The sequence below is a fragment of the Hesperophylax consimilis genome, chromosome 28, assembly GCF_061612785.1.
Source record: "Hesperophylax consimilis isolate HC1 chromosome 28, BYU_Hcon_1.0, whole genome shotgun sequence".
Lineage (NCBI taxonomy): Eukaryota > Metazoa > Arthropoda > Insecta > Trichoptera > Limnephilidae > Hesperophylax > Hesperophylax consimilis.
In genome coordinates, this window is record NC_142863.1 from 22361665 (window position 1) to 22389454 (window position 27790).

General features: G+C 37.3%; 1 protein-coding gene across 2 annotated transcripts; it reads right to left on the reverse strand.

Moving 5' to 3' along the window:
• Positions 1-549: 549 nt before the first annotated feature.
• On the reverse strand, positions 550-27753 carry LOC149410374 (uncharacterized). Of its 2 annotated transcripts, none has more exons than XM_089648576.1 (8): positions 27609-27753; positions 22528-22693; positions 19629-19745; positions 17227-17284; positions 12092-12189; positions 10184-10392; positions 3880-4178; positions 550-1389 (listed from the first exon to the last, which is right to left on the reverse strand). In XM_089648576.1, exons 1-8 carry the CDS (start codon positions 27617-27619, stop codon positions 887-889), a joined length of 1461 nt encoding a protein of 486 aa, XP_089504702.1. In that variant the 5' UTR covers positions 27620-27753; the 3' UTR covers positions 550-886. The 2 variants fall into 2 exon arrangements, with proteins under 2 accessions (XP_089504702.1, XP_089504701.1); XM_089648575.1 differs by having other exon boundaries at positions 550-1392.
• Between the last annotated feature and the right edge of the window lie 37 nt (positions 27754-27790).

Genomic DNA, 27790 nt, shown 5'->3' on the forward strand with positions numbered 1-27790 from the left:
AATTTGATTATTCTGTCACAGTGACCAAATTATAGTCAACCGACTCCATATCCAAGTGTGAATATAATAACCGAGTGTCACTATGGCCAAGTGTCACTATGACCAGGTGTCACTATGACCAAGTGTCACTATGACCAAGTGTCACTATGACCAACTGTCACTATGACCAAGTGTCACTATGACCAAGTGTCACTATGACCAAGTGTCACTATGATTAAGTGTCACTATGATTAAGTGTCACTATGACCAAGTGTCACTATGACCAAGTGTCACTGTAGCCAAAAAGCTGAATGTTTTTGTGGCTAATAGTCAATATAATAACTGAGTGTCACTATAATAACTGAGTTTCACTATGACCAAGTGTCACCGTAGCCAAGTAGCTGAATGTCATTGTGGCTAATGGTCACTATAATAACTGAGTGCCACTATAGTTGAGTGTCATTATGATCAAGTGTCACTGTAGCCAAGTAGCTGAATGTCATTGTGGATGATAGTAACTATAATAACTGAGTGTCACTATAATAACTGAGTTTCACTATGACCAAGTGTCACTCAAGCCAAGTAACTATGTGTCACTGTAGCCGAGTGTCATTATGACCAAGTGTCACTGAAGCCAAGTAGCTGAGAGTCACTGTGACTAATAGTCACTATAATAACAGTGTGTCGCTATAGCCGAGTATCAGTACGACACCATTTATTTAGCCGAGTGTCACAGCAGCCAAGATACACAGTATCCAAGATCACAACATACAAGTTGTACAGTAGTTGATTTTCAATAAAATAAAAAATAAAACCCTTTAAATTTTACATTACTAAACACACTCTCATTGACTAAGAAGAAACAAGGAATAAATATTTATAAAATCATCAACAGATTGCCGAATCATCACACGGGCACGTTACCATCATCAAATTCAAACTCCTTCTCCCAACTCTCGTCAGAATTACTGCTGGCATTGTCCACTATCTTGTTGGCAGTCAGTTCGTCCGATAAAGACTTACCGGCGCTAACTTTCTGGCCTTTAACGGTATCATCTACGAAATGATCTTCGACCAGCTTGCTTTGTAAGTCTGATTTCTTCACCGGTTTTTTAACATCTTTTTGCGTCAGTTTCTTTGTGATGGATTTCTGTACGTTTGCGACCGTTTCGGAACTTTTTGACGCGGCTTTCTTTAACGGGGTTACTTCTTTGATCTTGCCCACAGTCGGGGTTTTTTTAGTCGGGGATTTGACCTGGTTGAGTTGGGGGCTGGAGACAGATTTGGTCGGGGACGGCTTTACGAGGTTCTTGGCGGGGGGGATTGATTTGGCCGAACGGATCTCTTCCTCGTACTCTTCCAGAAGTTTGATCTGCTGCTCCTCCGATAGTTCCACGTCCATGGCGAAGTCTTCTGAAACAAAGTGTGGGGTTAGTTAATCAACGAAAAACATTGGAAATAAATAGTTTGTAAAATTTGTCAGTAAAATTGAGTTAGAAATAAGCTTCAAGTTGCACCGATCATGAGGGTAGCTTTTAGATATTAAAGGGGAAAACATTACAACCTCTTCATGAAACACAACAACCTGGAAATTGTAGGTCAATATTACATTTCGAACAAACTCCGCTGTGTACTTCATATATTGGTAATCTTGAGGATATCAATAACATGACCATAGATAATATAAACAGGGGAGATGGGCCATGATATTGTGCAATTCGTCTTGACGCACAGTGGCACTCCACCCTAGTTTCTACCCACAGACCAAAGCATAACTTTCATTGGATTCACCGCTTTGAGGTTTGATCATATCTCGGTGACAGTCAGCATGCTTTAATGCCATATCTCCCTATATTTATATTATTCGCCACTATTAAATTACATGTACCGACTAGGAACACAAGACAAAATGTAACATTCTTCTGCAATACATACACAACCAACTCAGACACACTCACTAACCAATAGGATGCATGATCTGGGCTCCAAGTTTGGATGTACTACTGATATATTTACTGACTCCATTAATAAAATTAAGAGCAATTTATACCAGCACTTTGTTGAATCCTATAAATTATCGTAGCGTTGATAATGTAGTTTTAGTGATTTGTCTTATACAGTGGAACCTCTCATAATGTGCACTTTTCATACCGAGTAATTCGCATAATGAGCAAAACAGATTGCAAAAAAAATGCTCCCTTAACCATAACGAGTGACGCAGAAAGGGTAAGTCACATCTTCACGTCACTCACTTGTGAGCCAGGACTTCCGTGCCAGTGCGTCATCTATGGTTAGCACTCGTTCTGCTAGCACGTTAGTCTAGCATGTGATCACACATTTTTCCAAACTTGTGTTCAGACATTATTTGCATTTTTTTTTGTGCAAAGTTTAATAACCCCTGCAAGTCCCTGAATAAAATGCCAAAAAAATAAGAGAATCAAAGTAAGTGTAGAAATAAAACGTATAATCATTAAAAAGCGAGAACGAGGTGTGAGCGTGGCTGATCTAGCGAGCACATTCAATCGGTCTACATCAACGATTTGCACTATCCTCAAGAACAAGGACAAAATTTAGAAGATATACGCTATGATAGATGCAACACAACTCCGTTACTCCAGCCCATGGACCAGCAGGTTATTTCTAACTTTAAGATACTCTAACCTAACATTCTTCGAGCGTTGTTTTGAGGTGACTGAAGGGACAAGTCTCGGAAAGTTTTGGAAAGATCACTTTCACATCGTTGCTTGCCTAAAGATGATTGACAAGGCTGATGACAATTTTTGACAGAATCGATTTCTTGTTCGATGACGTTTCAAAACTATTGTCTCGGATTGTGTGATGATTTTTGACAGAATCGGCTTGTCCATGATAATGAATCGAAATATTCGATGATCAAAAAGAGCGAGTAAATCATTGATGATTCATCGATTGTGCCCATCGCTAGTCTACAGTCAACGAGATTGTGTCTTTGTCCAATACCATTGGACTGGAGGTGTATAACCATATTGATGAGCTTGTGTAAGAGCACAGTCAAGAGCTGACCACCAAAGAGCTTAAAGAGTTGCATTGTGTTTAACAGCAAGAAGTTATGGAGGAAAGTTTGTTAGTGGAGGAGGAGGAAGTAGCAGAGCAACTATTTGCTGGCGCAATAAGAGAAATGGAAAACTGTTGCATCGTACATTGAGAAGCATCACCCTAATAATTGCAAATTTATTCAATGATAATGATGTGTCACATTTTCACCAAATTTTGAAGAATCGGCAATAAAAAAAATGTCTCTAGGCAGCTTTCTAGTATTTTTTTTTTTTATTATTTGTCAAAAATTCATAAAAAATAAACTAGTTATTTCGATTTTTTTATTGTTTTTGGCAAATCTAAATCGCATTCCAGGTTGTTACGCTCCTTTTATGATTTTGTAATTTTATTTGAATAAATGTTAAAAATAAAAATAAAATTGAGTATTTTTTGGCATGGAATGCATTATCGTATTTTACGTTGATTTATTATGGGTTAAATTGTTTCATTTAACGAGTGTTTCACATAACAAGCAAGATTCTGCAACGAATTATGCTTGTTATGAAAGGGTCCACTGTATGTAGTATTGTTCTAGTTTCTGTATTATTTTATGTTACTGTTATATGTTTCATATTTAGTTCATCGGTTTAACATTATGCTTTAAAAACTTTGTGTATAGTTTTCGATAGCTCACTGGGTATATTCTAATACAAATAAAAGCCTTGCTGGGCAAAAAGCCAAATGAAATTACCTACGAAGAAGATATTTTGAAGTCTCACAGATCATACATTTGCAATAAACCATGTATGGGACATGCAGTTAACGTATAAATATAATACAGACACATCTTTCAGAGCAACAAATTGATTTAAAAATAAACCCTACCATTATCCCACTGGCAATCATCCCTGTCGGTCAGAATGGGCGAGGATCCGCAGTTGGACCTGACGGAGTCAGACGGGCAATCGGATCCCCCGCCGCTACCCTTATCCTCGGGGGAGGCGGATCCGTGCTGCTGGGACGGCTGTTGCTGCTGTGATGTACTGAGCTGTACCGCCTGCTGCGAGGGCTGCAGACCGGGCTGCTCCAGGAGACTGGACACCACCGCGTCCGAGGGCTGGTATGACATCGGATTGTTGAGGTTGCACAGCCGGTCTTCCAGTAGAGCCTTTCGGAAGAGGTATCTAGAACAAAATAAAAATTAATTAGATTGCCAACTGCGCAACTATTACATGAAGATGTAACTTTTTGGTCATGTTTACGAGAGATGGAAAGTTTGATAAAAATATTGGAAGAAAGGTGAATGCAGGAAACTATTGGAGGACCAAACGCAGTTGGCGCTAACAAAAAACTGTCCAAAGCTAGCAGTCTACAATGGAGTTCTGGTACCTACCATGCTATAGGCAGTGAGACATGGAACTGGCAGAGGGAGGACAAAAGTAGACTGAATGCTGTAGAAATGAGATCCCCGAGATGAGATCCTGAGATCCGTGTGGTAAAACCATATTGTATGATCATGTTAGAAATATAGAAATGAGATCCCCTAGATGAGATCCTGAGATCCGTGTGGTAAAACCATATTGTATGATCATGTTAGAAATGTAGAAATGAGATCCCCTAGATGAGATCCTGAGATCCGTGTGGTAAAACCATATTGTATGATCATGTTAGAAATGAGATCCCCTAGATGAGATCCTGAGATCCGTGTGGTAAAACCATATTGTATGATCATGTTAGAAATGTAGAAATGAGATCCCCGAGATGAGATCCTGAGATCCGTGTGGTAAAACCATATTGTATGATCATGTTAGAAATGAGATCCCCTAGATGAGATCCTGAGATCCGTGTGGTAAAACCATATTGTATGATCATGTTAGAAATGTAGAAATGAGATCCCCTAGATGAGATCCTGAGATCCGTGTGGTAAAACCATATTGTATGATCATGTTAGAAATGAGATCCCCGAGATGAGATCCTGAGATCCGTGTGGTAAAACCATATTGTATGATCATGTTAGAAATGTAGAAATGAGATCCCCGAGATGAGATCCTGAGATCCGTGTGGTAAAACCATATTGTATGATCATGTTAGAAATGTAGAAATGAGATCCCCGAGATGAGATCCTGAGATCCGTGTGGTAAAACCATATTGTATGATCATGTTAGAAATGTAGAAATGAGATCCCCTAGATGAGATCCTGAGATCCGTGTGGTAAAACCATATTGTATGATCATGTTAGAAATGTAGAAATGAGATCCCCGAGATGAGATCCTGAGATCCGTGTGGTAAAACCATATTGTATGATCATGTTAGAAACGTAGAAATGAGATCCCCGAGATGAGATCCTGAGATCCGTGTGGTAAAACCATATTGTATGATCATGTTAGAAATGTAGAAATGAGATCCCCTAGATGAGATCCTGAGATCCGTGTGGTAAAACCATATTGTATGATCATGTTAGAAATGTAGAAATGAGATCCCCGAGATGAGATCCTGAGATCCGTGTGGTAAAACCATATTGTATGATCATGTTAGAAATGTAGAAATGAGATCCCCGAGATGAGAACCTGAGATCCGTGTGGTAAAACCATATTGTATGATCATGTTAGAAATGTAGAAATGAGATCCCCGAGATGAGATCCTGAGATCCGTGTGGTAAAACCATATTGTATGATCATGTTAGAAATGAGATCCCCTAGATGAGATCCTGAGATCCGTGTGGTAAAACCATATTGTATGATCATGTTAGAAATGTAGAAATGAGATCCCCTAGATGAGATCCTGAGATCCGTGTGGTAAAACCATATTGTATGATCATGTTAGAAATGTAGAAATGAGATCCCCGAGATGAGATCCTGAGATCCGTGTGGTAAAACCATATTGTATGATCATGTTAGAAATGAGATCCCCTAGATGAGATCCTGAGATCCGTGTGGTAAAACCATATTGTATGATCATGTTAGAAATGTAGAAATGAGATCCCCGAGATGAGATCCTGAGATCCGTGTGGTAAAACCATATTGTATGATCATGTTAGAAATGAGATCCCCTAGATGAGATCCTGAGATCCGTGTGGTAAAACCATATTGTATGATCATGTTAGAAATGTAGAAATGAGATCCCCTAGATGAGATCCTGAGATCCGTGTGGTAAAACCATATTGTATGATCATGTTAGAAATGAGATCCCCTAGATGAGATCCTGAGATCCGTGTGGTAAAACCATATTGTATGATCATGTTAGAAATGTAGAAATGAGATCCCCTAGATGAGATCCTGAGATCCGTGTGGTAAAACCATATTGTATGATCATGTTAGAAATGTAGAAATGAGATCCCCTAGATGAGATCCTGAGATCCGTGTGGTAAAACCATATTGTATGATCATGTTAGAAATGTACAAATGAGATCCCCGAGATGAGATCCTGAGATCCGTGTGGTAAAACCATATTGTATGATCATGTTAGAAATGAGATCCCCTAGATGAGATCCTGAGATCCGTGTGGTAAAACCATATTGTATGATCATGTTAGAAATGTAGAAATGAGATCCCCTAGATGAGATCCTGAGATCCGTGTGGTAAAACCATATTGTATGATCATGTTAGAAATGTAGAAATGAGATCCCCGAGATGAGATCCTGAGATCCGTGTGGTAAAACCATATTGTATGATCATGTTAGAAATGAGATCCCCTAGATGAGATCCTGAGATCCGTGTGGTAAAACCATATTGTATGATCATGTTAGAAATGTAGAAATGAGATCCCCGAGATGAGATCCTGAGATCCGTGTGGTAAAACCATATTGTATGATCATGTTAGAAATGAGATCCCCTAGATGAGATCCTGAGATCCGTGTGGTAAAACCATATTGTATGATCATGTTAGAAATGTAGAAATGAGATCCCCGAGATGAGATCCTGAGATCCGTGTGGTAAAACCATATTGTATGATCATGTTAGAAATGAGATCCCCTAGATGAGATCCTGAGATCCGTGTGGTAAAACCATTTTGTATGATCATGTTAGAAATGTAGAAATGAGATCCCCGAGATGAGATCCTGAGATCCGTGTGGTAAAACCATATTGTATGATCATGTTAGAAATGTAGAAATGAGATCCCCTAGATGAGATCCTGAGATCCGTGTGGTAAAACCATATTGTATGATCATGTTAGAAATGTAGAAATGAGATCCCCGAGATGAGATCCTGAGATCCGTGTGGTAAAACCATATTGTATGATCATGTTAGAAATGTAGAAATGAGATCCCCTAGATGAGATCCTGAGATCCGTGTGGTAAAACCATATTGTATGATCATGTTAGAAATGTAGAAATGAGATCCCCTAGATGAGATCCTAAGATCCATGGAGCCATTGAAACATGAATTATTTTACAAATGTCCAACTACCACGTTGGCGCCAATTGTAACACAATCAGGTAAACTTATATTCAAATCAAACCACGCTAGGGCGCCATTGTAACGCTAAGAGGTTTAGCGACAGAAAGGATTGCTTTGATATTGAATAAAAAGAAAGACGATGATTAATTACATTTATTCAAATCAAATAGAACAAGAGACTCTGCTACAATTCAAATCGGTATTAAAAAAGTATTGTGTAAGGGACGCTTAGATGGTTTGGGCATATATAGCAAATGAATAAAGAAAGGTGTGTACGGAGAATATATGAAACTAATATGAACGGTAGCAGAAGTCGGGGACACCCGGAGAAGACATGGCACGATCGAGTGAACCAAATACTTGAGTTGAGCCATGTCAAGAGTCGGAATAACAGAAAAGTATGTATGAGACAATGTGAATGAGGTAAGGAGTGTGTGCGAAAATATTTAGGACACACCATCGCTAACAAGTCAACGGATGATAATTACAGTGACAGGCAGAGGCGAGCACTGGGCATAAATTGTAATATGTTTAGTAGAAGATTCGGGTGCAATATTAGGCAATCGGATGATAACATCAAATTGACTGACAAATCATTTCGAAGAGCTGGAGGCAAACCACTTGAACATACTTTTGGCACCAGAAGTGTTCAAGAATGCTTTGAATAAACGGTTTGCAGCGCACTCCATTGTGGGGCTATTCTGCGCAGGGTCTTAATGTTTATTTTTCAATTAGATTCGGAATCTGATTGCGTAGCGATGCAAAAATGAGTGAGATGAGTAAATTATAACGCATTTGCAAAAGTGTCTTAAATAAATAGTGTATAAAACAAACAAATGTATTAGATTTTGAAAACAAGCCCGAACTTTTGTCTACCCGATTCGGGATTTGTAGTTAAGTCTTTACACAGCCAGCAATTTGGGCATCATTGAAAAAAGGACTAATAATTCAAAAGCAGATTTTATTTTCGAGGACCGAATGGTGATATTGTAGCAGTTCACTGTCGCCCCGCTACATTTATGGTTAATTTATCCATAACTCTATCTTCGGATCGCCACCTGTCTATGGGATTGCCGTCTATGGTTGATCGGAGCCAGCAGCGCCGCTGACGGTCACCAAGTAATTCAGTACCAAACGGACAACGGAAAAGGAAACAGATTCATCTGGAAGGATTGGAGCGATTTCCCCAGGCGACATTATGGGAGGAATCTTGCGGACATATTGTTCCTGTTTAGCTAGTTGTTGTTATCGCTGGACATCACGTTATCTATTATAAATTTTGCAGTTACAATCGTTGATTTGCATGGCGCCCTTCTATGAAACAGGTCAGGTTATAATCGTTGTATTCCTTTTAGTCATTAATTTACTTATAAAAGTGCTTCCATTCTAATTCCAACTGTGCAAGTGAATCTTCGATCACTGCACACCCCCTGAAATATCGTTATCAATCCTAAATTATGAGTCTCATGTTTTAAATTTAATCGTAGATAATAACTTAAATAATCGATGTTTCGTTCTTTGCCAATAAATGATATCTTGTGACATACTTAAGTTATTTCAATAATACCTATCTCACTCTGTTACATCTCATGTTCTGGTTAAATTTAATTGTAGTTAATAACTTAAATAATCGATGTTTCGTTCTTTGCACAGACATATGAATATATAGACTAGAAATTAAAGATGAGGGGTAAAATCAACTGTTGAAGAACGAAGGGGGTAAAGCTGACTGTGATTCGTCAATAAATCAATCTGACAGTATATAGGCATCTCGCATTATAATATCACCATTTAGTTCTTAAAAGTAAAATCTGCTTTTGAATGAATAGACATTTTTACATGGGAGCGCAAATTACTCGCCACGTTATGAACAAATTCGGCAAAATAAATTTTTTCTATTTTCAGAGTCGAATATTTCGTTTACGTATTTAGTTAAGACACTTTTATAAATGTTCATAATTTACTTCCCAGCAACCAACCAGCTTTGTGTTTCGCGTCCAGACGTATCTATATCTGTGACAGTATATGTTTCTACAACTGATCCATATTATACAATGTGAATATGCTAAAAATAAAGTAAAATAATGCTTATATATGGAATGTTTTTTTTAATTTAATTTTATTTTTTTTTATTATTATTTATACCCGCTAAACTGCTCAAGCAGTTTGTCAGCAGAAATTAATGTAATACGACAATTGGGTTTATTCTCTTTTTCACATCTATTTTTACAAGTTTTCATACCACAAGCCACCATTTTGCCGTGTTATTTCGTAAAATGAACCGATGATGCCTCGACCATAGTTCGCACAAGAATGATGACGTCACGTTTTCTAAATTCACTTGAGGCCATACTCGAGCACAGCCGGCTCCAATGGAACCGGTATGGGGAGTGGGGAATAATACGCTTTTAATCACTTAGGGCAGGTCTACTAATATTCATATGTCTATGGTTCTTTGCCAATAAATGATATCTTGTGACATTCTTAAGTTATTTCAATACTACCTATCTCACTCTGTTACATTGGCCCTCAACGTGGTGACGCAATATTATTACGTTACAATGGTGCCCTACGTGGTTTGTTTTGCCGTACTTGATTTTATAATTTGTTACAATATTACAATGCAAGTTGCCTGTATACTGTCAGATTTATTGACAAATCACAGAAAGGGACACGGTCACGCCACCTCCTGGCTTCACACAACTTGGTTTGTACCTCTTTCCCCGATGGGCCGGATTATCAATTTGAATGTCTATCGAGAAAAGATATTTAATTTATTTAACAGTATCTACCTCTCCCAGAAGTCGTCCTCCGAGAGTGCGGCGGGAACCAGCCGGTGAATCTTCTCCCGTAGCAGGGGGGAGGCCTCCAGCATGCGCTGACGGGCGGCGGGGGATGGGGCCCTCTGGACACCCCGCCAGGCCTGCAGGCGGCCCCCCGCCTCATCGCCCGGGGGCACCAGGAACGTGGCGTCCAGTCGCTGGAGGGCCAGCACTTCCTTCTGAAAAATAATGCAACAAATTCAAATCCAGCAAAATGTACTCAGAATGTCATCTACGGAAACACATAGTACAAGCGGGAAACAGATGACTATACTAGTATCAACGAGAGGTTGTACGCGGCTTCATCGTTCTAGTATCTTCTGTATTTCGTTTTTTGTACAAGACATATGAGAAGGAAGAGGACGATCGTCGATGATATACGTAAGTTATATCACATTTTGATTCAATTGGTTTGAGCTTTCGTCGTGAGCGGTCAAATTTAAAAAAAAACAGTCACCAATTTGAGTTGTTTAATATCTTATAACTCCTGGTGTGCCGACGCAAAAATTTTGCCGTCCACCGGCTGATTCTATTTTCGCAATAGCTTGTTTTTTTGCAAAATTATGTTTTTGTAAATTGTACCACCAGATAATGTGTTTATATACACGGTGTCCGGAAACTCGTAGTACAAGCGGGAAACTGGAGAATCTACACCACATGGGGAACCCAAAAAAACATAAAATTTTTTTTTTTGAGCATTTTCAGAAAAAAAAAAAAAAAAACCAAAAAAAAATATTTTTCGGCTATTTTAGGGTTAAAGTTTTTTCTGGTGTTTAGGGTTGAACAACAGATGTTTTAACCCTGCAGAGCAGAAATATTTTATGATTACACCGGGTTAAATGAAGGGTGATTTCAAAATAATGCTTCAAATCCGAGTTTCTTCATTTGTTTTACTTTCAAATAGTTTTAATTAGTTGGGTACTTTGATCTTTAGTAATAATTTATAAGAATTTGATTAAAAAAAATAAAAAATAAAATAAATAAAAAATCAACTTCTAACTCGATTTACTCGATAACGAAAGCTCAAATAAAAAAAAAATATACTACAAAATCGACTCCAAATGTGATGTAGATTCACCAGTTTCCCGCTTGTACTACGAGTTTCCGGACACCCTGTATATATAAAAATACAGGGTTCTCCAATAAGAGGTGTTATTTTGAATAGTCCGCTATTTCGGTAGATGTTACTTTTGAAGCTGTCATTTTTTGTCATTTGACAAGTAGAAACTAGAAACGGCATTAATAAAAATGGAACGATACACGCTTCAACAACGCCTTGAAATTATTAAAATTCACTTGAGTGAATCAAATGCAAATCATCTTGAGTGATGAGGCCCATTTCCACCTTGGTGGCTTCGTCAACAAGCAAAATTGTCACATCTGGGGCTCGGAAAACCCAAGAGTTATTGTTGAAAAGCCTCTCTATCCTCAACGTGTGACTGTTTGGTGCGGTTTATAGTCCGGCGGAGTCATCGGACCTTACTTTTTCGAAAATGAGACTGGAGCAACAGTTACGGTGAATGGATTGCACTATCAAGAGATGGTTAATGATTTTTTATGGCCGGAATTGGATGGTATTGATCTGGACAACGTTTACTTTCAACAAGACGGCGCTACGTGCCACACAAGCAACGAAACCATTGATCTTTTACGATTGAATATCAAAATAACACCTCTTATTGGAAAACCCTGTGGTATATTATCTAACAAAAGTATTTTTCTCAGAATAGAAACTTTTTTATTGTGCCTATTGGCAACGGCGGCACCCAAAAAGTAAAAATGTTTTGAAACGTAGACACCCGGCTCCAAAAGCTTTTTAACCCCTGTCTTGCTTTTTAGCTAGCGGCTGAAAAAAATTATTATAGCGAAAAAACTTACCTGGAGGGTGGTTAGGGGGACGGGTTCTCCGTCAGTGATGATATATACCTCCGTATCCTCATCGTCAGGTGAAGGATTTAATACTGTGTTCACTTGGTCTGGAATGGAATACATAGCAAAATGTAATGCTTATTGTTGACAAATAATACAACTTCATTTAGGTTTGGGTATTGCAAACGATCAAGGCAATCTTGAATTTTTGATATGTCAATCATTTGATGCTTATCGAATGATCAAAATTTGATCAAAAGCCAAAACAGGCCAAGAAACGGCGTTTAACATGAACCGATCAAATGTCAAAAGTTAAAATGCCGCTGATCGTCAATTTGAGATCATCAAATGTAATAGAGTTTAAAACATCCCAACCCAAGTCAATTCCATCGCGTAAAACTACCAATAAATCAATTGTACCCTTATTGAAATAATCCATTTAAATTACGCTCCATGTGTTCATTAACTTGCACAGCAAAAATCATTTTAAAATCTTAACCGCAGATGACAGCATAAGGCCTAAGGTGACGGCCGGTAACGCGCTCTCAAGTCAAGTGGACCATTTTTTTTTTTTTTTTTTTTTTGTAATTATTTTTTATTTTTAATAATATGTTTACATGGTACATAATTTTTTACATCTTGTATTTTTTTACTACTCTTCCATTGAAAGCATTTGCTTGTGTATGGAAGGGGAGTGTACATAAATGTTGTTGTTAGTTAGTACTTAAATAATTCTTTTTACATAAATGTATGTTTGCTGTAGTATTTTTTTGATAGTAGTGAAGGATAATATATTAATTTATTAAATTTAAAAAAGAAAGGAAGATTTATTACTTAAATGAAGCTGACAGTTTGTGCAACTGGAGCTTTGCATATTCGTTGTTATTACAAATTATTATTACAAGAAGGCTATAATAACATACCTCAGTAATAATAAAAATTAAGTTTAGCATAATACTTGGAGCAGGTGGATGAGTTTGTGTATTTAGGAAGCATGTTTACGAGAGATGGGAAGGCTGACAGAGATATTGAAAGAAGAGTAAATGCACATAACTCCATTAATGGAGGACTGAACGCAGGTGGCGCTAACAAAAAATTGTCCAAAGAAGCGAAGTTAGCAGTCCACAATGGAGTGCTGGTACCTACCCTGATGTATGGAAGTGAGGCATGGAACTGGCAAAGAAAGGATGAAAGTAGATTGAATGCTGTTGAAATGAGATCCCTGAGGCGTATGTGTGGTAAAACCATGTATGATCGTGTGAGGAATGTGGAGATCCACAAAGAGTGCAAGGTTGGTGTAGGCGTAATGAGTAAGATCAAGAAACGGATGCTTAGATGGTTTGGGCATGTAGAGCGAATGAGCGAAGAAAGGAGTGTAAGGAGAATATACGATGCAAATGTGAATGGTAGCAGAAGTCGGGGATGCCCAAGGAAGACATGGCACGACCAAGTGAATCAGATACTTGAGTTGGGCCATGTAAAGAGTCAGAACAATAGAAGAGTATGTATGAGACGATGTATGAATGTGAATGAGGCAAGAAGTGTGTGCCAAGGCGGTCCGTCCTCTCCGCCTACCCCTGCGGGGAAACGGCGTAATGTTTAGTTAGTTAGTTAGTTAATACCATTCTTCTGTATGGGTTCTGTATAATTTTAATATTGATTACTGTTTCACTGAATTGTTATTATTTTTTTTATTTTTTATAGTGAATACCTCACAAGAGTCCCAACTGCTCCCGTCTGGAGCCAGTGAGACTATGGCATCCCCAATTGGGGGATGTTGTGAGGCTGAAGGTAAGTGGGGAAGGGAAAGAGGAAGGTGAGGAAGTACCTGGCTATTCAGATCTAGTCACTAAACACGGCTAAAGCCATTTGGAGCAACGTTTCAATTCTGAATGGTGGTCTTACACCAGGGCGATACTGGTAGTATCTTCCACTCTGGAACGTGCCGCAAATATACTATATATTATTTTAATTAATTAATTGTGAAATAACACAAATCAATCAAATTTATTGCGCACGCCGGGTTCGAACCCGCGACCTTCGGAATGGCAGTCCAATGCGTTACCACTGGACTATGCCGGCCGTCATATTATGTTCATATTATCAAATTTTTTTAAAAGCTCTTATGGGCGTATAATAAATAAATTATTATAAGCATTAATCTGAAGGGTTCAATTCCCATCGCCGGCATTTATTTTTACTCGGGAGATATTTTCAATTTGTACGGATATTTCAGGCGAGTAACTAATGCTTATAATAATTTATTATCCTTTTTGAAATTTTAAATATTTCAATTTTATGAAAATTATTGTTAGTGAAACGAAAAAATATTTATGTTCGGAAAAATAGCATTATTTTTTAAATTTCTTTTATGTTTACTGTACTTAAAACTGCTATCACTAATTGAATACTAATGAAATATGTTATTATTGTTTGTTTTTTGCAAGACTTACATAATATAATAGTGATTTCCAGTGCAATTGGTCATGTGTGACAAAGCACTTATTAATTTCAGCATCGTAACCATTAAAATACACAAACTTACTAAGATGTTTGCTAATGTGGTTGAAATATGCATTTTCATCGCATATGCACTTATGTAACATCTGCATATTCCCCAGTTATAAACATAAGAACTATAATCATAATTTGTCAAGGCCTACAGAGGTAGATGTGAAACTAATAATATGAACCCATAACATAACTGGCTAAGTTGGCATCACGTTTGGGTCCCAGAATTCCTCGCTGGCTAAGTCCTCCATCACAACACAAGCAACATTTTCCGCCTACTGTGAGATTTTAAAATATTGTCAGGTTATTCGTAACCCGCGAACGTTGTCTTTATTTAAAAAAAAAATATCAGGTTCGATTCTCAGTTGAGACCGTTATCTTTTTATTTTTCTGTGTCTTGTTCTGTTTCATGTATCGTTTAGATTTATTAGTATTACCTTCTTATTCAATGATATATTGCATTGATGGGTATAACCTTAAAAAGTTATTAGAAAAGAAGTTCAAATAAAAAAAATTGAAGATAAATTCTCAAATTTATTATTTATCTTGTTTTTAAATGATCTTACAAAAATATGTCATGATGTATCTATCTTACTTTTTGCTGATGACCTCAAAATTTATAGAAATATTCAAAATATTTACCATTGCAACATTCTTCAAGACAATATCAACAAATTATTAATTTGGTGTACTTAAATATCTGAAAATGTAAAATAGTTACATTTTTTCGAATAAAAAATCCTGTGATTTTTGATTAAAATATTGATAACAATGCGCTTGAGACATAAAAAAACAAGAAAAAAGACAAGATACAAGTAAGATGCTCCCCGTATACCTTAACGAGGCAAAAATAAAAACATGTTCGAACGTGAAATACTTGGGGCACATTATTAATGAAGACCTATCGGACGAAGGCGATATCGAACGACAAAGGAGAAGCCTAAGCATAGTGTCCAATATGATTGCCCGCAGATTTTGCAAATGCAGCAATACCGTTAAAAAAATACTATTCAACGCATTCTGTACTGGCCTGTATACGTGTGAGATATGGTGTCACTACCGAACTTGCTCGATGGAACGACTCCGAATTCAATACAATGACGCCTGTAGGATAATATTTGGATACCGACGATACAGCAGCGCATCGACGATGTTCACGGAACTAGGACTGCATGGATTTGCCGGCCTGATGAGACACCGGGTCACTGGAGCCAGGATGCGGCTAATGGCCTCCGCCAACAAGTTGGTGACCGCAGCCTACCAGCACCAAGCGCCACTCCTGAGTGAGCGCTGGGCCCAAGCGCACTCAAGACCACACCCTGCATAGTTGTCCTTATTAGTAAATTTATTATATGTATTATACAATGTAAATCTATATGTATATTTATATGGGACGTGTGGGATTGCACTAACCTCCCCACATCCTGGAATAAAAATATTATTATTATTATTATTATTATTATTAACACAAACCAAAGACTTAGGCATCGTTTTTCAATCAAATCTTTCTTTTGTTAACCACATAACAGAAATCTCTAATAAGGGATTCAAAATGTTGGGATTTATACCTAGGCTTACCAGAAATTTTAACAATATAAAGTGCATTAAATTGGTATATTTTTCCTATGTAAGAAGTCAACTTGAGTACAATTCTCATGTCTGGAACCCACATTATAATATACATGTACAAGCTGTTGAAAGAATAAAAAACAAATTCTTACGTTTTATAAATTTTAAAATGGGTATTCCAGCAATTATGTTGAACTACAATACTCTGTTAAATTATATGAATATGCTCAAATTGTCAGACAGAAGAATTTTCACTGACTTGGTATTTCTATATAAAATTCTAAATGATTTAGTTGATAGTCCGGTATTTCTAGAATTGATAATCTATCGGATTCCAGAATGTAATACTAGAAGTCAGGATTTATTTCAGTGCAGAAATTCTGGGACTAACTACCATATGTATTCCTCTTTGCCCAGAATACTAATGGAGGGAAACAATTATGCCAAGTCAGTGGACATCTTCAATTTATGTTTAAACAAATATAAAATGTTGTTAATGAAGCAATTCAGTTATGTACAATAAATAATGTATATTTCTTAATATTCTCATGTAAAAGCCCCGAAAAAGGGCGTTAATAAATAAATAAATAAAATAAATCCTTGCTTTTCCTTTCCTAAACTCGCTCATTAAAGAACATAAATATATATTATCAAAATAAATACCAGAATTACTAATGGCATTTCCAATTACTTGTGTTACAATTATGTCCTCTGCGTGCGAACAGTATAGTGACCTCCAGGAAAATATCGTCCTACATATTATATCTGCCTGACGGAATATAAATATATATGTAGTAACATACGTACATTCTGATGCAGCATCAGATTCATTGGTCAAATGCATTGTATATACAGTTTTGTTTTAGTGATGGACGAACCGGTAGATGCAATCTGTTAGCCATAAGTTGATAATAGTTTGTCTAATCTATAGTTCATAATAAGACAGAGCATTTTAGAAATATGTTACAGACTAGCTGTACCCCGCCACGCGTCGCTGTGGCTCAGTATGTCTGTGCAGATAGAGAAACAATATCCAATGCCAAAAATGGAGCTGATGGACTCACCGATAAATGTGCTGAAACTTTTCTTCATAGTGTTGGCCGTGGACTCTGGCTCATCCAGCTGTTAACAAACAAATTCAAAATCTTGTAAACAAAACAATTTATACAAAGCCAGATTTCCAACTGCTTGAGCCAGTGGGCTGTGGCATTATCAACATGGATAATGCTGTAACCTCGCTTATTCATTAGGAGAATGCAGTTCATAGAGGCGGTCAAAATATATATGCAAGTTAACCTCCCAGAAGCTGGGTGTACTGTACAAGGCCCGCACACATTTTAATAGTACACGACTGTGTCGTCTGTACAAAGCTGGGTGTACTGTACAGGGCCCGCACACACTTTAATAGTACACGACTGTGTCGTCTGTACAAAGCTGGGTGTACTGTACAGGGCCCGCACACACTTTAATAGTACACGACTGTGTCGTCTGTACAAAGCTGGGTGTACTGTACAGGGCCCGCACACACTTTAATAGTACACGACTGTGTCGTCTGTACAAAGCTGGGTGTACTGTACAGGGCCCGCACACACTTTAATAGTACACGACTGTGTCGTCTGTACAAAGCTGGGTGTACTGTACAGGGCCCGCACACACTTTAATAGTACACGACTGTGTCGTCTGTACAAAGCTGGGTGTACTGTACAGGGCCCGCACACACTTTAATAGTACACGACTGTGTCGTCTGTACAAAGCTGGGTGTACTGTACAGGGCCCGCACACACTTTAATAGTACACGACTGTGTCGTCTGTACAAAGCTGGGTGTACTGTACAGGGCCCGCACACACTTTAATAGTACACGACTGTGTCGTCTGTACAAAGCTGGGTGTACTGTACAGGGCCCGCACACACTTTAATAGTACACGACTGTGTCGTCTGTACAAAGCTGGGTGTACTGTACAGGGCCCGCACACACTTTAATAGTACACGACTGTGTCGTCTGTACAAAGCTGGGTGTACTGTACAGGGCCCGCACACACTTTAATAGTACACGACTGTGTCGTCTGTACAAAGCTGGGTGTACTGTACAGGGCCCGCACACACTTTAATAGTACACGACTGTGTCGTCTGTACAAAGCTGGGTGTACTGTACAGGGCCCGCACACACTTTAATAGTACACGACTGTGCCGTCTGTACAAAGCTGGGTGTACTGTACAGGGCCTGCACACACTTTAATAGTACACGACTGTGCCGTCTGTACAAAGCTGGGTGTACTGTACAGGGCCCGCACACACTTTAATAGTACACGACTGTGCCGTCTGTACAAAGCTGGGTGTACTGTACAGGGCCCGCACACACTTTAATAGTACACGACTGTGCCGTCTGTACAAATTGCATGTGGACTGTCTGTCCTCTGTTCTAGAGGCCCAAAATACTTAAAAAACCTTTGACCTTGATAGATAATCGTAATTATGACCGGGAAATAAATATCAACATCGATAAATGACTATAAGCTAAAATAATAACCTGAAAACTTACCACTAACTGTATTTTTTGCACTTTGAAAAATTGTTCAATCCAAAAATGTCAAGCATAATATATGCCAATATGTAAAACTGTATATTTTATTGTGAAATAAATAAACGAGATTTAGGGTGATGGTTTAGGTGAGTTGAACTGACCTAGTTAGAGGTATTGCCCCATTACGTTGCATCCTCCACGGCCGTCCAAAAGTTGAGAGGAAAAATATCTAACTAATTCACTTCCCATAAAACGGGAGGTTCCCGTCAGTGAAGACCTGACTCGGGTTTGCCCTATAATTATAGGGCCAGATTCGATGTCAAGTCAGTTCAACAACTACCTCTAAAGAAGAGACAGCTCATCTGAAAAACCAAGTCTCCGAGTAACCTGTTCAAGTGTTTTATTGAATACTTCACTCCGTTTTTAACAACGCTCCCCGAGGATGATTTCGTGACAAGTTGTGTCCAGCCCCCTATCGTATACAGTATCTGTACAGACTTATAACTGTCTTGTACAATAACTAAAAAATAACAAACTTTTGGAGACAACAATCAAAAAAAGAAATATATAAGAATATGTAAAGTGGTTTTATTATTTCTACATATACCTGAATACATCCCCTACACTCCACACTCTACACTCTACACCAAATACAACAATCAAAAGGTGTTTTCAAACAAATAATTACCACTTACTATTTTAAAAACTCAAATATTTGCATTATTGACACCAAAAAATGATGACATTCACAGACAAATTATTTTGTAAGCCGTCATAGATGCTACATTCATGAAATTAAAATCAAAATCTACACTGATTTTGTCCCCTGTACAATTTTCAAATCATAAAGGTTAAAATCGCATCTGAAAAAAATTCTGCATGGATGTTATTAGAGCGCGCACACATGCACAAAAAACACTGGTTAATATAAAATATATCCATACCCTCAGAGTCTTGCCGATGGCAGAAGAGGTAGTGTTGATGACATGCGAAGCCTCGCTCTTCACTGCCGTGCTGAGTTCATCCAGATCCTTCTTCACCATGCCCAGTACCTCCGCCGACTGCAAACATCAAACATGATCGGTCAGACTACGGCATAAGTCCGTCTGCACACAGGAAATATTACAATCAATCAATCTAAGACTTTCCCTTGTGTATACTCGGAATGAACCATCTACAATCTCGGATAAGAAGTATGTATCTGACACCATCAGATTTTGTGATTATTCTCAACTAACTAACAAACCATCACGCCGTTTCCCCGCAGGGGTAGGCAGAGAGGACGGACCGCCAAACAACTCGGTCACACCACACACTTCTTGCCTCATTCACATTCATACATCATCTCATACATACTCTTCTATTATTCTGACTCTTGACATGGCCCGACTCGAGTATCTGATTCACTTGATCGGGCCATGTCTTCCTCGGGCGTCCCCGACTTCTGCTACCATTCGCATTTGCATCATATATCCTCCTTACACTCCTATCTTTGCTCATTCGCTCTACATGCCCAAACCATCTAAGCGTCCCTTTCTTAATCTTACTCATTACGCTTACATCAGCCTTGCACTCTTTGCGGATCTCCACATTCCTCACACGATCAAACATGGTTTTACCACACATACGCCTCAGGGATCTCATATCAACAGCATTTAATCTACTTTCATCCTTTCTTTGCCAGTTTCATGCCTCACTTCCATACATCAGGGTAGGTACCAGCACTCCATTGTGGACTGCTAACTTCGCTTCTTTGGACAATTTTTTGTTAGCGCCAACGGCTTTCAGTCCTCCATTAACGGAATTACCTGCATTTACCCTTCTTTCAATATCTCTATCAGCCTTCCCATCTCTCGTAAACATACTTCCTAAATACACAAACTCATCCACCTGCTCCAAGTATTCCTCATTCACAATTATATTGCAGACTGTTTTCGTACTCTCTCTTTCAAACACCATTACTTTAGATTTACTTACATTCATCATTAACTCATTCTTCATACATACTTCGTTCATCCTAGACACGAGAGACTGTAGATCTTCTATACTATTAGCAATCAGCACCGCATCATCAGCATACAACAGTCAACATACTTTCAAATTATTCAAATTCGCACCCAATCCCACCTCTTTCAATTCTTGCATACAATTATCCAGGTATAGATTGAATAACCACGGTGACATTACGCAGCCTTGTTTAACACCTTTTGTGATATTAAACCACCCCATAAAACCACCGTTCACCCTAACACATGCAACGCTTCCCTCATACAGAGACGCAATTGCCTGAGTCAGATTTGTATTCACTCCATACTTGGACAACACTTTCCATAGCTGTTTCCTGTCGACTCGGTCGTATGCTTTTTGTAGATCTACAAAGGGACAGAAAAGTTTCTGGTTTTTTGCCAGAAACTTCTCAGTGAGCATACGCAATGAGAAGATCTGGTCCATGCACCCCCTTCCACTCATAAAAGCATGGACGGGCTAAAAAAAATATGAACAGTGTATAAAAAATAGAATTCAAACAACGTAAAGGACCCTTAAGGGTCATTGGCTGAGTTGGCGGTTCCATGATAACTCAACACACCTTCAAAAACTGATATAAAGTCATTAAAAGTGAGGAAACAAAACTAGGTTAAATAGTTACCTATGTAACATATTTAACCCAGTTTTTGTTTCAATACTCTTCATGACTTATCACTTTTTAAAAGTGTTGGATTCTCATTTTGATGAGTTATCCGGTCACCATAGACAGTGACCTTTCTCTCGTTTTGAAGGTCAATCTCGGAAGAAAGCTGCAGACTTGTATAAAAATCAAGTAGAATATGATTATGAAAGGTATAATATAGGTTAACCTTTCCTCATCTGTGGTGTGTATTTACTACACATTGCTTCTAATAACTTTAATAACTCTATAAATATAATAAATTCTGGGTTCAGATTTTAGGTATTCCTCCGTTAAACATTAATGCACTGAATTATGAAACAATATTTTACATAGTTTTCAAATTCAATTAAAAATCAGAGATTTTTGTTAAAAATCGGGAACAAATACACCAATACAATCAACTGTGTGACATTGCTTCGCGAAGAGTGTGCGAGGAAATGACACGCTATTGATGTCCTGCTTTAGTTCGCTATGCGGGAACATGAGAAATCCACACGTCCGCAGTTGTATTTTGATTTAGACCATCGATACCTACGACCACATAGCTGTGTGTGTGCAGTCCAGCGCCTGTTGCGCCAGCCGGCCGTTAGTCGGTCGCGGGCCGTCGTTAAATGTGGACCCCTCGCACGTTTTTTTAGCATTTGCCGATGGTTTTTTCATGTCTTCAGCAATTAAATTACAATTATTATCACTTTTGATATAAAATATAGTAAACATAAGCGATTAGCTATGAATATTCATATTTTTCCGATATTAAATCGCTTATTTAGAGATGTGTATTGACTACACAGCACCGGAACGCGTGGATTTTTTTAGCACAGTAAGGGAAAGGTTAATACGGTAGGATTTGCGATAATCAAAATTATAAACGAAAGGCATTGGTTTGAATTCTTTGGTTTTTGTAACATTTAAAAACAAAAAACATTAAAACTGAAACTGATTAATTGATACATATCAATAAATGAAAAAATGAATGATCGTTGATATAATAAACAGTTAATTTGTCAACTAATTGACAGGTCATAGAACAATCCAATAAATGGGCAATTCTGGTAATCTGGCTTCATAGGGTTTTATATAGTGTCAGATAAGTGAGAATCTATAGACATATATTTGCATTTTACACCTTTATACAATACCTGATGAAGTGGTTAGTAAATAAGGCACACACAAACCTTATCTTTAGCGGCCGATATCCAGGAGCCCCACCAGCCGCCCCCCTGCACCCCTGGCGCCCCCTCGGCTGCCTCCACCCCCCTCTCCACCTGCCCCCCCTCCGGCTGGCGGGGGCACGTGGTCACGGGGCTCTCCTCCGGGGGGCCCTCTGGCTTCTTGTCCACCCTAGAACACCACATCAATATTACATATTAAAAAACATAACTATTTAGTTATTTATAATTGTAATTTAGCACTAACAAAGCCTTTTCTACAAATATAAAGTTGGTTGTTTACAGGTGAAAAAAAATATAATAAGCAGTAATTGTTGATTGAAGAACTAGTACACATTGAATTATTTGGCGTGTTGGAAATAAGCCGACATAGCTCAGTGGTCTCGGAGCACCTGACCGGACATCAGAAGGTGCGGGTTCAATTCCCGTCTCGGGAGATATTTTCAATTTGTATGGATATTTCAGGTGACTAATTATTGATTATAATAATTTGTTAAAAATTTAAGTGTTCGTTTGTTAAAAATTTTAAATCTCCGAAAGTTCTTCACCGATTGCTTTGAAATTTTGACAAAACGTTGCATTCAATTACGCATGTGTTTTTATATACCTATATTATGTAGATATCAGCTGCGACAGGTAAAAAAAACCTGCTATTTTTTTCTACATAAAAGCAACACGCGCTATTGTTGCTCTATCTGCACATACAGACTGAGCCGCAGCAACGCGTCGCGGGGTACAGCTGGTTAAGAAATAAATAAAAAAACTATTCTAACTGTCACACTTTTAACCTTTCCTCATCTGTGGTGTGTATTTATTACACATTGCTTCTAATAACTTTAATAACTCTATAAATATAATAAATTCTGGGTTCGGATTTTAGGTATTCCTCCGTTATACATTTATGCACTGAATTAAAAAATAATATATTACATATTTTTCAAATTCAATTTAAAATCAGAGTTTTTTGTTAAAAATCGGGAACAAATACACCAATACAATCAACCGTGCGATACTAAATACGCGAAGAGTGTGAGAGGAAATGACACGCTATTGATGTCCCGCTTTAATTCGCTATGCGGGAACATGAGACATCCACACTTCTGCAGTTGTAGTTTTGATTTAGGCTATCGATACCTACGACCGCACAGCTGTGTCTGTGCCAGCCGCCAGCCGCGCCGCTAGGCAGTTGGCCACGAACCGTTGTTAGATGTGGACCTCTCGCACGTTTCTTTAGCATCTGCCGATGGTTTTTTCATGTTTTCAGTAATTATATTACAATTATTATCACTTTTGATATAAAATATATTAAACATAATCGATTAGCTATGAATATTCATATTTTTCCGATATTAAATTGCTTATTTTGAGATGTGTATTGACTACACAGCACCGTAACGCGTGTATTTTTTTAGCACAGTAAGGGAAAGGTTAATAGGCACAGATAATAGAAATTACACTTCGTTTCAACTTAATTACTACAAGAAATAATGTTTTATATCGGGATAAAAAAGATGCAAAAAATTTACTTTATAAAATGATACCTTTGCCGACATTTTGGACTTTTTTGTGTGGAGTGAAAGTTACGTTTCAATCTAAATACGCATAAATTACTTAATTAACAGAAACTAAGAACCTAATAACCTATTACGTGCACGTAAATGGTTGTTTTCTAATAATAAATGACCGGTCAGTGGCAGAGTTGACATTGCGTTTGGGTCCCACCCAGGCCTAGTCTATCAATTCCTCGGCTGGCTACGTCCTCCATCACAACACAAGCAACATTTTCCGCTTTCTGTGGTGGTAGTAGGAGATTTTCAAATATTTGTAACTTGGGAATGTTTGTCTTTCTTTAAAAAAAAATAAAAAAATAATAATAATATTTGGATAATTTGTATAGCACGGTTTTTGTGCAAAATCACCCCAAGAGCGCTGGTAGTAATTGTTGAAACAAGGTATAATTTCTATAATCTGTGCCTAAAAGTGCGGCAGTTAGGTAAATAATTGCCAAAACAATTTTAATATTATTATGTCAGCCTGATGTTTTACAATCAAATCGTAAAAATACAGATAATTTTACACAACCTGGGTCGCTCACAATATTATATATATATATAAACCTTCCGGAAGAAATTCTCTAAGTGAAATCCCTAAAAAATTTGGTCCTTTACGATTTCCTGGTTATTTGTGCTCTACATCTCTACTAACGATGCAAACATGGCATGAAGAAAATATGTCAAACTATCCTTTTTCAACGAAATAGCTACTAAAATGCATTATTTTCCATTTCCGGAAACTGAAATACTTACTTCTCATTATTATCTAACTGATGTAAATTGTTTTTAAAATAAAATCTGCACATTCAGCGTGTCCCAATTTTAAAAATTCAAAAAAATATTTATTGCACAAAAATACAGAGTACAAAGGGTATAGCTTATAGGTTAAATCCTATTTCTTCCAGCTAACCTGACAAATACAAATTATATTACATAACCCAACAATTACATGTTAACAAATAATAAGAAAAGATAAAAGATATTCTAGCACAACATAGCATGACAAGAGGAATGGTGCTATTGAATGAAATCTCAGAAGCACTAGATATATATAATTCTTCTTTAAATAGCCTAAAGTTTTTTTGTATAATAATTATCTTCATAGGTGTTAAGATTGTCAAATTGAGAATTGTACAGTAATTGGATAATCTATCTGTTGTGCAATAAAAAAAAATAAAAAATATGTAAATAAAAAACAGGGGTATTTAATTTGTGTCAGGTATTCATTCTGTCGAGAAAAACTGGAAATAAAACGATCGCCGTACTTTGTGACTATGTGAAGAACAATCAGGAAGCGGATAGTCCTGCCACGATCAGGTCTTCCTTGACAAGACATTCAGGACGTTGGTGTAGTGACATTTATTTAAAAGAAATATTTTTAGTGATGATTTAAATTTAAGTATGTCTGTTATTTGTTTGATGCTACGTGGAAGCTTGTTATATACTTTAATGGCCATGTAGTGTGGTCCTTTTTGAAATATAGTTTTGTTTGCTTGTGTTGATTTTTTTTGTGGGAACTTTTCTGGAGATGATCGAACTAACAGGCATAACTCCATTATATATATATGTCCGTCACTGTCAGAAGATTGAGATTTTTAAAAATTGGTCTACATGAATCCCGGTGATCAGAGTTTGTAATTTTTTATGTATATTTATTTAGCCATTTCAAACAATGTTTCAATTCTGAAATTCTTTCACCAGGGCAATACTAAGAGTATCTGCCACTACGACTCTAATCAAGTCAAATACGGACACTATTACACTAAGAAGACTGTATTACAACACCTACACTTTTATAGAATTTAAAACTGTTCACGATTCTCTTATCAGAAAAGGTAATAATAAATGTTATTACTCTTAATGACAACAAAAAAATCAAAACAAGAATACGTCGTTGTGCTCAACGTTGAATTATTTGCTTGAAAGCAATTAAATTGAGATTAGTTGATAAAGTTTTCACGGAATAAATTCGGTTTATGGGAGTCACTCGAATAACCGAAATTGAACTTGATTTAGACTAATTTAGGGCTGGGGAATCCGAATCTGTAAGAATTAGGTGGGGGTCGGCACTATTAACTGAGTTATAGGGTTTTGAAATTTCGTACGCGGTACATAGAAACCATGTTTTTATTATCAACTATGACTTAAGAAAATCAAATTAAAGACTTTTTAATACTTTGACATTTCTGAAGTGCCAACCAAAGTGTTGCCATATAATAATAATATCAATGCTAGGAAAATTCAGAAAATTAAATATCATTTGCCAGATTTGTAGTTTATTATTTAAAATCTTGTAAATATTAAATTTATATATATTTATAATCTAACCTAACTGTGATTTTCTATAACAAAAAAATGACCCTTTAATAACGCCCACTCGCGTCCCCTTTAGAGTTACATCCCAGTTTTCAAATAATTTGTGGGCTACGCTAGGTTTGTATAGACTGGTTTGTGATTTAATTCTAATACCTTTTTTCCATGTTATTTCCTGTTACAAAAAATTGCCCCTTTAATAACGCCTGCTCGCGTCCCCTTTAGAGTTACATCCCAGTTTTCAAATAGTTTGTGGGCTACGCTAGGTTTGTATAGACTGGTTTGTGATTTAATTCTAATACCTTTTTTCCATGTTATTTCCTGTTACAAAAAATTGCCCCTTTAATAACGCCTGCTCGCGTCCCCTTTAGAGTTATATCCCAGTTTTCAAATAGTTTGTGGGCTACGCTAGGTTTGTATAGACTGGTTTGTGATTTAATTCTAATACCTTTTTTCCATGTTATTTCCTGTTACAAAAAATTGCCCCTTTAATAACGCCTGCTCGCGTCCCCTTTAGAGTTATATCCCAGTTTTCAAATAGTTTGTGGGCTACGCTCGGTTTGTATAGACTGGTTTGTGATTTAATTCTAATACCTTTTTCCCATGTTCTTCTGCCTACTCTAACCCAAACTAAAAACCTTACTTATTTTGTAAAAATAATATTATTAGTATATGGCAACACTTGGTTTGCACTTCTGAAATGTCAAAGTATTAAAAAGTCTTTAATTTGATTTTCTTAAGTCATAGTTGATAATAAAAACATGGTTTCTATGTACCGCGTACGAAATTTCAAAACCCTATAACTCAGTTAATAGTGCCGACCCCCACCTAATTCTTACAGATTCGGATTCCCCAGCCCTAAATTAGTCTAAATCAAGTTCAATTTCGGTTATTCGAGTGACTCCCATAATCCGAATTTTACCCGTTTTCACTTCCAATAAATAGCAGAATGTCATTAGTGCAAATTATTTCAAATGAACGATAAATACCATATGATCTTGTTGACGAATTGCATAACAAAATAAACAAATAATAATAAGCGGTCAGACTAATATTAATCAACAATACTGTTTTATTTCTGCTGTTAAAGTATTATCAACTATAATCGCTTTGTGATTAAAAGGTGGGACTAAAATATATATCCAAATAGGCACGCAAAAGACAGTGGTATTGTTTATCGAAATATATTGTTAATACCGGGCTGTTTGGGTTTATACGGACCTTCTAGACATTCCTATGGCGTTGTATTCTCTTCAGGCACTTAGTGGATCATTTATTTGTGGTAATGAATGGTTAATTATTAACGGGAAAATCACATTTGGCGAAATGACATTAGCTCTGTTGACAAGAAGTCTCGCTAGTATTTGTTGACAGCCGCCATCTTGAAACGTCAAAAGTAATAT

What these genes read in the sequence shown, in the direction of transcription:
- LOC149410374 (XM_089648575.1), bottom strand. An exon ending in CCATCGGCAAGACTCTGAGG is followed by an intron (nt 17,285 to 19,628) that starts GTATGGATATAT and finishes GTTTGTTAACAG; the next exon opens with CTGGATGAGCCAGAGTCCAC. An exon ending in AAGTTTCAGCACATTTATCG is followed by an intron (nt 12,190 to 17,226) that starts GTGAGTCCATCA and finishes ATTCCATTCCAG; the next exon opens with ACCAAGTGAACACAGTATTA.